Source organism: Gekko japonicus, unplaced genomic scaffold, assembly GCF_001447785.1.
Source record: "Gekko japonicus isolate JY-2015 unplaced genomic scaffold, Gekko_japonicus_V1.1 scaffold325, whole genome shotgun sequence".
NCBI lineage: Eukaryota > Metazoa > Chordata > Lepidosauria > Squamata > Gekkonidae > Gekko > Gekko japonicus.
In genome coordinates this window covers 111,787-124,156 of record NW_015164674.1, presented here as the reverse complement: position 1 = coordinate 124,156, position 12,370 = coordinate 111,787, and the positions used below count along the sequence as shown (strand labels likewise).

Sequence of the window (12,370 nt, the reverse complement as noted above, 5' to 3'; positions counted from 1 at the left end):
TGTTTTTATTTTCCTTCACCATTATTGTTTTACAATACAAATTTCACCTTGTTTGGAACACACAAAAAACCCTACAGAAGATAACTCTGCTTCACGTAAAATACAGAATGGATATATATATATATTTATATATATATAGATATATATATGCTTCTTCATTCTTAAAAAACTATTTTGTTCTGCACATTGGCAAGTATAGAATACTTCCCCCCCCAAACACAATATGTATGGCAGGACTGAAATTTTTAGAGTTACATGCAGTTTCTGCACAATTCTGTTTTCAATAAATCTTTTTTTTCCCCCAATAATATTTTCATTCAGGGATGAGACATTGTTTATACTTTTTGATTTCTGATTTGCTGATCGTCTGGAGGGAAAAATAGAAACCTTGTAAGAAGAAATTCATGGCTGTGTTCTTGCTATAGTTAAAATCCATGTATGGAGTAGACAATAAAATAACTTTAAAAGCACATTTCGCTCCAACCTGCCAAAAATGTGTGAAGATCATATTTGGTTTTCCCTTCAGACTCAGTCACTTCAACATTGCAAGCAGATTTCCAGGTCAATTTAGATATAAAATCAAAATGTAGTAATGTGTACAATACATATATAACCTTGGATTCATGGAATAGTTTATTTTAAATAAAAACTTCTGAAGACTGCCTACTGACCATACAATCAAGACAAGAAAGGCACTAGAAACAGACAAATCTCTCTCCCAAGAAGCATTTTTTTATTTTAACTCTTTTCTCTGACATGTAAAAATCTTTTTAGATTTTATTTTTACGCATATCATTTTGAAAAATAAAGTTAGGAAATACTTAGAAAATCACTTTACAACAGAATAATTTTTTTGCACTTTTTGACACTGTCACTGCAGATTTACAAAATCAAAGTTTACCAAACCTTTCTGTGTCTATCATTTGTAACTTCAGCGAAACAGGTAGAAAGATTCCTGTATTATTATCCCAGTCAGGTATTGAAACCTTCATATAGACATTAGCTAGAAAATGGCTTACAGCCCAATCTTTGGGGCAAGAGATATGAAAATTATGTTTTCCCAAGAAAATAATACGCTTTATTCCCAGATGAGACTGGAAAGACCAGAACTTATGATATAAAAGCCTCTCTTTTTAGTTTATGCTGCTGCATCATATACAAAGAAACATGGTGATGAGCAATGCAAATCCAAAATCTATTAACAATAAATGTGTACAGTGCATGAGAAGTTACCATTTCTTTTATTGTTGTCCATCGCAGATCCTTTGGAGAGAAAAAAAGATCACAGTGCTTACCAGGTAAGAGAATAGATTAAAGTCAGGGTAATTTATTAAAAGGTTAAAGGAGAGGGAGCAGTTCAATTTGTATGGCATCTTCTCTCGGGGAGTTCTTAGCACTTTGGGACAGTTCTCTTGCCATTTCCCATGGTGTAGCTGTTATGTGCCATTCACCAATCTGCTGTACTTCAGTTGTCTACCCACATGTAGTGCTGGCCAAGGAAATGGCCAATGATAGGAACGGGGTACAATGCCTCGAACATTCTTTTCAAAGTACTGGAAGGGCCTGTACCACCACACCTGTGCAAGAAGGTTTGTCTGGGAAGCTTCTTTTAGCACCTGCAAAGAAGGATTTTTAAAAAGTCAAAAGGAAAAAAAAATAGTCACACATTTAATTGTCCTATAATAACTTTTTGTTTAAGGCAGATGGCTTGCATTTCAGCAGGGCAAAAATTAAGAAATTGCAATTAAAGTAATGATCCCAAGCAGTCACCTCTGTAAACATTTACCATGTACCATTTTTTTCTTATTGAATGAGAAAAGATGCACAGCCATGGATCCAGCCATGGATTCCAGCATCTTATGAGAAGAAGAGGGAACCTGCATACAGACAATGCATGTGACCCTAAGGTAAATACTATTCATGTATCTTTCCACAAAGGTCCTACTTCCCCCAATGATAAACCAGATGCGTCGGAGAAAAATGCACAATGGATTCTCTCATCTTCTTTCCAGGTTAGCATCCCATAGAAAGAAGTTCTAACTTAGTGTTTAAGAAAATTTGATTACTTTAGTAGTCACATAAAACTAACAAAAGAGAATCAATTCCCTCTCCCTAAACACAATTAGGATTAAAAAATTTTTTTTAAAAAAACAAACATACTGAGTATATGTAGCATACGCTACTGGAATGCCAAGTTGCTGCCACAGGAAGTAAACGTTTCATTCATCCAACCCATTTACCATGATTGATTTGCAGCACAACAGCCCTGACCACTAGATAAATAGAGATTATGTTTACAAATGTGGGGCAAAAAATCTTTCCATGGAAAAATGCAGCATCAGAAACTTTTCCATCCCACATTACTGATCACAGCATACAGGAATGGATCAGCCTAAGCCAGTACCATTAACCCAGCGATGAGTATAGAAGGGAATATGAAAACTCACTTGTTGATTGGCCATTGTGTGATACCACCAGAAAAGTCTTGTAGTGATGTAGTAAGCCACCACCACATCCACAGTGTAGTGGTCATGAGCCAAGAGAATACAGAACATCCCAACTATGCTGAGAATCCAGCAAATCCAGTGATACCACCAGAGTCGCCGAGGTGAATCTGAAACCAAGGAAAAAATTCTTTAAGTCTGGTTCACTCCTCCGCAAGAATAAGGTTGACCAATTATCACAATTTGAAAAACCTGCAAATGGGACACCCACGAGAATTCTGCATCATGCCCTTTAAAAATTATATATTTGCTACTGCTGTTACAACATTTAATCTGAAACAGCTCACCTTTAAATGAAATAGTGAACCAAACTAACGTGACGTTAACGCACAACTGGCATTTTAACAAGGAAGTTCAGCATTGTTAAATAAAAGCATTTAAAATTAGCTTTTCAGATCAAAGACAAAACTAAATTTCTGGATTTGAAGTCAGGCCATTCTTCAGACATCCTGCCATATCCAATGATATTTACAAAGCTGCTTCCACCACTCTGAACAGCACTTCCCAATGATTTACTAATGTTTACTTGTGATGCAAAACTCAATTTATCAATGTCATCAATCAACACAGTTTAAGAGTTCACAGCCTGCCAATGTGAAACAAAGTAGCTCATTAAGAGACCAACATGGCAAACAGAACCAAAGGCCAAGGCTGAGTGTCAGTCTTCTTCCTCTAATAGTCTTCCAATCTCAGTTCTTCTCATATTATATTAGTTTTCATATGACTCTTGGGATGCAGAAGTGATTGACCAAGTCACTTTAATTATATTAACATTTGAACTCATTCTTTGACCTGATGGTCAAACTCATTTCCAGCAAATATTTTGCAAAGAGATTGTATTTTAAAATATCAAAGCTCAATCCCACCAAGTAACAGACCCACAGCCAGAAATTTTGGGTTGGTGGGGTATGGGAAAATTTTGTGGGGGAGCAGGGGAGGGTGAGGAGGGAGGGTGATTTTGCCGCTTGGAGATCAGGCGTGGGCAGCCCTTACTAGAAAAACAACATTTAAAGGGAATACTTTAAATGCTGTTTTTCTAGCAGAGGCTGCCCATGCTAGAATTGCTGCTTGGAAGGTGTGCGGCCAGCAGCTGCCCCTCTTCCTCACCTCCTGCAAGATTTAAAGGGCCCTCCAGCTGATTGGTGGGCCACGTGCTCCCGCCAATCAGCTGGAGGACCCTTTCAATGTCACAGGAGGGGAGAGAGGGGGAGGAGGGGAGAGGGGCATCAGCTGTAGTGGGTATGCCTCAGGTTTGAGGGGGCAGAGCCCCGAAATGTCCCACCGTAGCTATGGGCCTGCCAAGTAAGCCATTTAACTCTATTAGATAATGAAATGAACAGGATGAGGAATAGAACATATGGAAACTGGAGAGGAGATTAATATATACTGGCTCGGATCCTGTTTTTCTGCAAGGGGTTCTGAACTCATGGAAACAAAATTTCTGATCCTCTTCCACTGGCAGAAAGGCCTTCTGCCCACTGAAAACACGGTTAGGATCCAGACCCATTATATTCCTTTTATTATTCTTATAACATTTCAATCAAAGATTGACACACTTGGCAAGAGGTTCTGCGTTACCTTTCCTTGTTGGGATACTTATATCCTAAGGTACTCAGATTAAATTGGCTAACATAAATTTCTAGCCTGGTCTTGAAAAAGATCATAAACTTACACTCTTTGATAAATAAATACGTCAAGGTTAACATAACCGTGTGACCGCTGTACAGGTAGTCGCCACACATATCATGGGCCCCTGTGATAGAAAGCCCTCCTCCAGCAAGCAACTTCATTATTCTCCTCATGTGCGATTCCCAGTCTCCAAGGAGCTAACAGAACATTACAAGAAGAAGAAAAAATAATTCAGCGTTTGTAATTTTGTAGTAAGATGCGCTTTGATTAGAACTGTAACAGAAAATGAGTTTATATTCAGTGCATGGTATTATAAAGGAACAACTTTCTAGTCTTAAGGGAGAGAAGGCAGCATGGTAGGGTCTCATCTCATCAGATCTCTACGCAGGGTCAGTACTTGGATGGGAAACCACCAAGGAAGACTCTGCAGAGGAAGGCAATGGCAAACCACCTCTGCTTCTCACTTGCCTTGAAAGCCCCGTGTTGAGGATGCCATAAATCAGTTACTACTTGATGGCCCTTCCATACAACTGGGTGCATCATAATGGTCAGTTACTAAATAAATGAAATTTTCTATTTCAAAACAGTAGCCCTCAAGTAAATCTCTACCATACAATTTCTTTACATTTGCTATGAACTGGAGAAAATACCATTTTATTCTTTCACCATCAATGGGAATATTAGAAAATTATATTGCTGAACAAGTCACTTACTTCCCTAACCATTTATTATTATTTCTTATCATTGGCCAGATAGTCAGAATGGTTAAAAAAAAACGCCAACAATTGGCATCCTCTTTATACAGGATAAACAGGAAATGTCTGGAAATGTAATGCTCTTCCTGAATACCATTCAGTTGGGGTATGGTTAACCAGCATTATGCACTTCTGACTGCCAGTTCCTTTGCACATGAAATGCATGTTTAATTCTCTTCCAGTGAAATCAATGAGACACCAGAATCACTGACTAGGAAGGGGACTTTTGGGCCATCTAGTCCAACCCCTTGCTCGAAAATCCTAAACTAGAGTGTTACTGACAGACGGCTGCCCCACCTCTGCTTGGGAATCTCCTGGGAAGGAAAGCCACCTCCCAGGTAACTGGTTCTACTGTCAAATTGATCTTATTATTAGGACATTTCCCCTCATGTTCAGCTGAACCCTTCTGTAACTTAAACCCACAAGATCTAGTCTTGCTTTCTGGAGCAGCAGACAGTCTATGTGACAACTCCCCAGGTCTCTGAAGTATACTATTATATCCCTTCTCCAGGTTGAACATGAATAGTTCCTCCCACTTTTTCTCACACAGGACTGGTCTTTCAGACCTTGACCATCATCATTATTCTCTTCTGAACCCCCTCACTTCATAAACTGCAGCACAACTGGTGACTTGGACCCTAAAACTGCTCTTTTTTGCTGTTGTATCATGCTACTAACTCATGCTTCACTTGAGATCAACTGAAATCTTGAGATCCTTTTCATGTACACCACTGCCAAGTCAGGCATACTTGCACATTTTTTTGCCTAAATGCAGAACTGTGCATTTGTGTCTGTTGAATTTCATTTCATTAGTTCCAGACAACTTTTCATCCTATTAAGATCATCTTGAATGTTATTTTGTATTCTAAGGTATTAGCTAACCAGCTCATCTTTGCAAAATCTGTAAATTTAATAAGAAGAAGAGAAGGTAAGAGATTGGATTTATACCCCGCCCTTCACTTGGAGTCTCAGAGCGGCTTACAAACTCCTTCCCCTTTCCCTCCCCATAACAGACACCCTGTGAGGTGGGTGGGGCTGAGAGAACTCTGACAGAAACTGCTCTTTTTCAAGGACAGCTGTGCCAGAGCTTGTGACTGACCCAAGGTCACATCAGCAGGTGCAAGTGCAGGAGTGGGGAATCAAACCCGGTTCTCCCAGATTAGAGTCCACACCCCCACCTCTTCACCTATGACCTGTATACAGAACACCAAAACTGCATGAACTGCCGAAATGTGCTTGACCTTTTACAAATCAGACTCTCAAAAGTGGTAAGTTCAGTACCTAACAGATTTTTATCTTTATTGGAATTAATCGACTCTCTTAATTGGAAATATTGAAACCATTTGGAGACTACTTTATCAACCAACTCAGAAAGGGAAAGACAGCATCCATCCATTATGGTATCTATAAACCTAATGCAGCTCCTGTTTATCCACTGTCTCCACGGTTTCATTATCTTAAATTATTTATTATATATAAAGGATTGGAGAAGAGATATCTGGGTACTTAACTTAGATCTTAATTTACACCATATCTTTACAAACTCTTCAATAAAGGGGTTACCATAAGAGATGCAATCTTTTTTATTATTTCATTCTTATATGGATACCATGGTACATAGGACAATACCTTAAAAGAATCCTGTTCTACAGCATACCAAGAAGGAGAGGAGAAGAAACTGGATTTATACCTGCCCTTCACTCAGAGTCTCAGAGCAGCTTACACTTGAGAGAACAGCTCTGAGAGAACTGCAACTTGTCCAAGGTCACCCAGCAGCTGCATGCCAAGGAGTGGGGAATCAAACCCAGCTTTTCCAGATTAGAGTCCAAGCTCTTAACCGCTACACCAAACTGGCTCTCTGATTTAGCATGTATCTAGTACTTTTACATATCTTTGCTCTCTATAGGGATATAATGGAGAGCTAAATTTGGATATGATAAGCTCCCAGCATTCTTAGGTCTCTGAAGTATTTCAGATGACACCCTAGGCTTCTTATGTAGCCAAATAAATATTGAAAATTCCCTGTGCCAGTGAACTAACTTTTGCTCAGAAATACCAAAGGAAATGTTCTCAAACAAAAATAGAATCCTAGGCAACACCATCATTTTTAAAGCATTGATTCTTCCAATCCAAGACATAGTCTTAATTGTTCATTTGCTTAAATCTGATCCTAAGGTAGAAGCACAAAGCTCTTCTAAGACTATTATCAGATTATCACCTTCCACACCCTCCTTCAAACCTCTTATTTTCAACTTATGTTGCCTGCTTTTACTCTCTAAAAATCCTATTTTATCCTCCAGTAATGCTAGTCTGATCTCGTCAGATTTCAGAAGCGAAGCAGGGTTGGCCCTGGCTAGTATTTGGATGGGAGACCTCCAAAGAATACCAGGGTTGTGACATGATGGCAGAAAATGGCAAACCACCTCTGACTGTCTCTTGCCTTGAAAACCCCACAGGGTTGCCCCAAGTCAGCTTTGACGGCACTTTTCACCTCCACAATTGCAAATGGCTCTAATTTTCATCTTGTGCCACTTGATGCATTACCACATTTTGTATTGACTCTAGTACAAAAGTGTCCTGGGACAATGCTGATTTAACTTATTCTAAATTATCCAATTTCTTTTCCATTTAAGGTATATTCCAATTCAATTTTTGTGTTATCTAACTTAACACTGATATTATATTCAAAAGTAATAAATTAGTACTGTAAAGATTTCTTAATGCTATATAAATCACTCATATCTAAATACCAATTAAATTTCATCTTTTCTTTACTTGAACTGTTTCAATTACTCTTACATATTATATATATTGTATAGATAGCACTTTTACGCCTTCTTCATTATAATCCTGCCATCTCTTCTATCTTCAAGTCAGAGAGCAGCAACAAAACCAAGCAAGCTGATAATTACAAATAGCAACAATGTCTGTAGTTAAAAGGGCAAGGCCCATCAGACCTCAGTAGTTCCACAATGCTACTGGTTGCTGTAAGTACTAAATTAGTGAGAAAGGGACAAGTGGTTCTCAATCAATCTGCCAGGTAGCTTCCATCAGTCAGGCACTTCCTACCCAACTAAGGGGAAGGGAATCTTCTTCAATGTTGTGAGGCACTTGGAAGGGGAGATGCTACTTACAGTTAAATCATTTGTCAAGTATGATAGTCCTAACTAAGAATATCAGAGAATTGGTGTGCCCAGATTTGGCACCAGTGACTCCCAACTTTTAAGAACGAGGAACCAATCCAGTAAGCATTTTACATCATGAGAACACACTTCATGATGCATTTTGATTAATTTTGGTTTCTGAAGTTACAATGTATATTGCTGTCAAATTATAAATAGGGATGGGCATGAATCAGGAAAATGCGGTTCAGTTCGTGGTCTAACCACAAATCAAACCATGAACCAAACCAGGAGGTTTGCTTGCAAACCAAACTAGTTTGTGGCCCTGCAAATCCCATTGAAAGGAACTACAGTCCCTTTAAACAGGGTTTGCAGGAAGATGGAAAAAGAGCTGAATGGTAGGGAGCAGCTTGCACCCTGCCACTCAGCTATTTCGGACTGTCTTCTGCAGTACCTCTAAACTTTAAAGGGCCTTCAAAAGACAGTCTGAAACAGCTGAGCGGCGGGGAGTGCATTCCCACTGCTCAGTTGTTTTCGCAACTTTCGTGAGAAAAAAAAACAGGGAGTCCCTTTTAAACCCTGCTTTCTGCTCCATCCACAAACTGCTTTAAAAGTTTGTGGAAGTTCATGACAGTAGACTTGTCATGAACTTCTGTTCGTGAACCATGAACAGGGCAAAATTCATGATGAATTTTGCTTCGTGGTTCAGTTTGTGCCCACCCCTAGTTATAAACCAAATTCCTTTACAGCTGCAAAGCTAGATAATGAACTGGAGTCTGTAAGCAGCATGGTTGTTTGTCTGTGTTACCATAGCTAACTTTGTGAAGTTGTCTAGCACTACATTCAAGGTAAATAAAGCATTCACAACTGCTTCCCATTTAAAACTTGGTTTGTCAGAAAACAGCAGTGGTGGTGATTATTTTCAATAATCAACTTATTCCTGTGGGGGCACAGTGGGATGCATTTCAATGGGGTCATTGTTTGTGACTATTGAGTCATAATTGAATGTTTTTTTTGAGTTTGTGACTATTGAGTCATAATTGAATGCTATGATGGCATTGTAGGCATCCTCAAGGATGAGGGGATATGATACAGAACAACTTCTAGAACAACAGCTGGAAGCCTAAGGTACAATGACAATTACACTATATTTATGCATGGTTTTGAATGCTGATTTTGTCTCTTCCCCCAAGTCCCTGGGTTAGGCCAGCATCAAAATATATAATAACGTAACAGATTGGGACAGCCATAGACCAACAAATAAGAAGAAAATAGATTTGGGGATGCTCAGCAAGAAAGAAGAAACAAAGGAAAAATCCTGTGTGTGAGGGAGGGAAGAGGGCGAGATTGCCATAGTAACATCTTAGAACAGAATTATTGGCTCAGATGCCAGTCACCAGTCATTGTTGCCCTTGCCTGCAGAACTACTAAGCTTACATCCTTGGTTTGAGAGAGAAGACAGGGTCTGTTGTTTGTTTTTGCTAACAACTGCCAATGTTGTGCTCCAAGAGAAGAAATACTAATCCCCCCCTGAAGATGGTAGTTATCAGAGTCTCTCTCTAAAGAACTTTAACAATCCAGACAATCAGCAGACAAACTTTCACTTTTATTTTCCAGGAAAAAGTGTTAGATGGTGATACCTTCCTACTCTGGACCTTCTTGAATGACACTAGCTGTTTCAACAGTTTCCAGTCCAAACTCCGGACCACAGGCTTAACAGTGTTAAGGAAGTGGGCTGATAGGCAGGATGGGACAAACGTGGCTATAATGGTCTTGGACAGCAAACTGAAGTTGTACGTCAACAGAGGGAACTGAACCCTGTTGATATTACTAGAACCTTAAGGACCTTTCCACACGATATACCATGATACTCTTCCAAAACAAAACAAAAAAAAGTTTCTGGAAGGCATTGACGTTACCACCCTAAGTTGATTCCAGTATTTTCTAGAAGACTGCGCCAAAAGAGGAGACTCTGTTTTCATCTTGGAAACCGACATGGCATGGGACTCTAACCTTGGTAGAATTTATAGTCTGAATGAAATAGAGCAGGATTCCCATTCACGTTCCTAATTCTTGTGCATGCACCCCTCATATCTTACAACAAATTGCACAGTTAATTTGTATAGACACTGCAGGATCAGAGCTGGACGTATGGCTTAAATGGAAGGTAACTGGGGTGGAGCATATAGATTTTATTAAGCAGTCCTTATACCTTGTTCATCATAAATCAAACTGATTGGAGAGGACATGAGAATGAGTCTCCTGTCATAATGAAACAATGGCTCTCCAATGGAAACCAAAAGGATAATCCCAAAGTCAGCAAGAGAAGATGGAATTGTTATAGGACCTGGTCATTAGCTACTTTTAAGGCTGAACGACAATATGGATTAGCTTTGCAATAAATGCTGCCAATTTTCTTTGGCAAGCAGTTCATGTCACATTAGCTAAACTGTTCCAAATGGTTGAGACCCATTCAGAAAACAGAGGGGGGGAACTAATTAATGATAGGAAGGGGAAACAAATTACCTTTGGAGAACAGTTGAAATGCATGCCAGGTACTGGAAGTGTAGTTACATACATTGTAATACACCGGTACAGGTATAGTGTGCCAACTATACAAAAAAATCTTCTGCCAATAATAGACCTGAGGGGGGAAACAGGAAAAACTGTGCATCACTTGAAATGCTTGAGACCTTGGTATAAAATAAACATGTTAGTCTACTTGGCATCTATGTACTATAGCACAATACATTATCCCATATTCATTTATATAATAAAAACATTAAACACGAATAATAGTTTATGCCCACTGAAAGCTATTACTTTTGCCATGCCCTAACTGTTCCCTGGAAGGCCAGATACTGAAGCTGAAGCTCAAATACTTTGGCCACCAAATGAGAAGGGAGCAATCACTGGGAAAGATTGAAGGTCAAAGAAGAAGGGGATGGCAAAGGATAAGATGGTTAGACAGTGTTATCGATGCAACGAACATGAAATTAAGCAAACTTCGGAGCATGACAAAAGACAGGAGGGCCTAGCGTGATGTGGTCCATGGGGTCATGAAGAGTTGGACTCAACTGTGCGACTGAACAACAACAAAGCACTTTATTACTACCATTCACTCCTACAAGAAAATGAAATGCTACATGAGGGATAATTTTGTTTTATGGATTGCAGTTTCTGCCTCACAACAACTAAAATTGGTTCACCAGGCTGACACCAACAGGGACAAGACAAAGATCACGACAAAGATCACGAAATGACGACTGAGGGGTGACATGATTGAGGTTTATAAGATTATGCATGGGAAAGAGCAGGTAGAGAAAGAGGTACTTTTCTCCCTTTCTCACAATACAAGAACTCATGGGCACTCCATGAAATCACTGAGCGGTCGGGTTAGAACGGATAAAAGGAAGTACTTCTTCACCCAAAGAGTGATTAAAACTTGGAATTCACTGCCACAGGAGGTGGTGGCGGCTACAAGCATGGACGGCTTCAAAAGGGAATTAGATAAGCATATGGAGCAGAGGTCCATCAGTGGCTATTAGCCATAAGGTATAGATAGGGGCTCTGGGGCAAGTGATGCTCTGTCATCTTGGTGCTTGGGGGGTCAACAGTGGGAGGGCTTCTAATGTCCTGGCCCCACTGGTGGACCTCCTGGTGGCACCTGGTATTTCTGGCCACTGTGTGATACAGAGTGTTGGACTGGATGGGCCTTTGGCCTGATCCAACATTGGCATCTCTTATGTTCTTATCACGTCTTATTTCATCCACAAAATCTAAATTACCAGCTGTCCAGTCTCAGTTTGCCTAAGGGTCATGCACAGAAAGGTTTCAACCCTTCAACTTCCACTTAGGTTTCATTTTTTTTTTTTAACTGGCTCACACAGTACTTCTCCAAGGCAGTCAGCTTCAAAAAGCAAAACCTAGCAGAGACTGAAAGCTTACACTCCCTCTTCCTTCCCTGCATAGCCCCAAAGGCAAACTGAAGATACATGAACCTGCAATTTGCAATTGATCTATAGAATAAGACGGTGATCTTAATCTTGTCTGAGTTCTAAGTGATGCCGAATCCTCAACACTCCCAGTACAGAAATTTTGGGGGCAAGATCTGATGATGTCAGGGGTGGGGTCTAGTTATATCATACCTTGACAATATTGTCCCATGCAACGATTTCAGTTGTGAATCCCTGGTGCAAAGAGTTGCTTTGAGAAAAGGTTTGTTCATGCCCAGTGGGATTTTTTTCTGTTTTATTTTGCAGACCCCAGTCCTGACACATACCCATTTGCTGTTGTTGTTGTTCAGTCGCACAGTCGAGTCCGACTCTTCATGACCCCGTGGGCCACATCACACCAGGCA

The 12,370-nt window shown here is 39.8% G+C and overlaps 1 protein-coding gene across 1 annotated transcript in view; it reads right to left on the bottom strand.

The window, feature by feature from the left end:
- Positions 1–874: 874 nt before the first annotated feature.
- The window catches only part of SGMS1 (sphingomyelin synthase 1), a 19,008-nt gene continuing 7,512 nt past the window's right edge, over positions 875–12,370 (bottom strand). Inside the window, exons 2-5 of the mRNA XM_015409258.1 lie at positions 10,537–10,654; positions 4,177–4,330; positions 2,448–2,614; positions 875–1,616 (exon numbers count right to left, since the gene is read on the bottom strand). Of these exons, the coding sequence (XP_015264744.1) occupies positions 1,437–1,616; positions 2,448–2,614; positions 4,177–4,330; positions 10,537–10,654 (619 nt within the window). The 3' untranslated portion in view covers positions 875–1,436. The remainder of the gene's footprint in view (positions 1,617–2,447; positions 2,615–4,176; positions 4,331–10,536; positions 10,655–12,370) is intronic.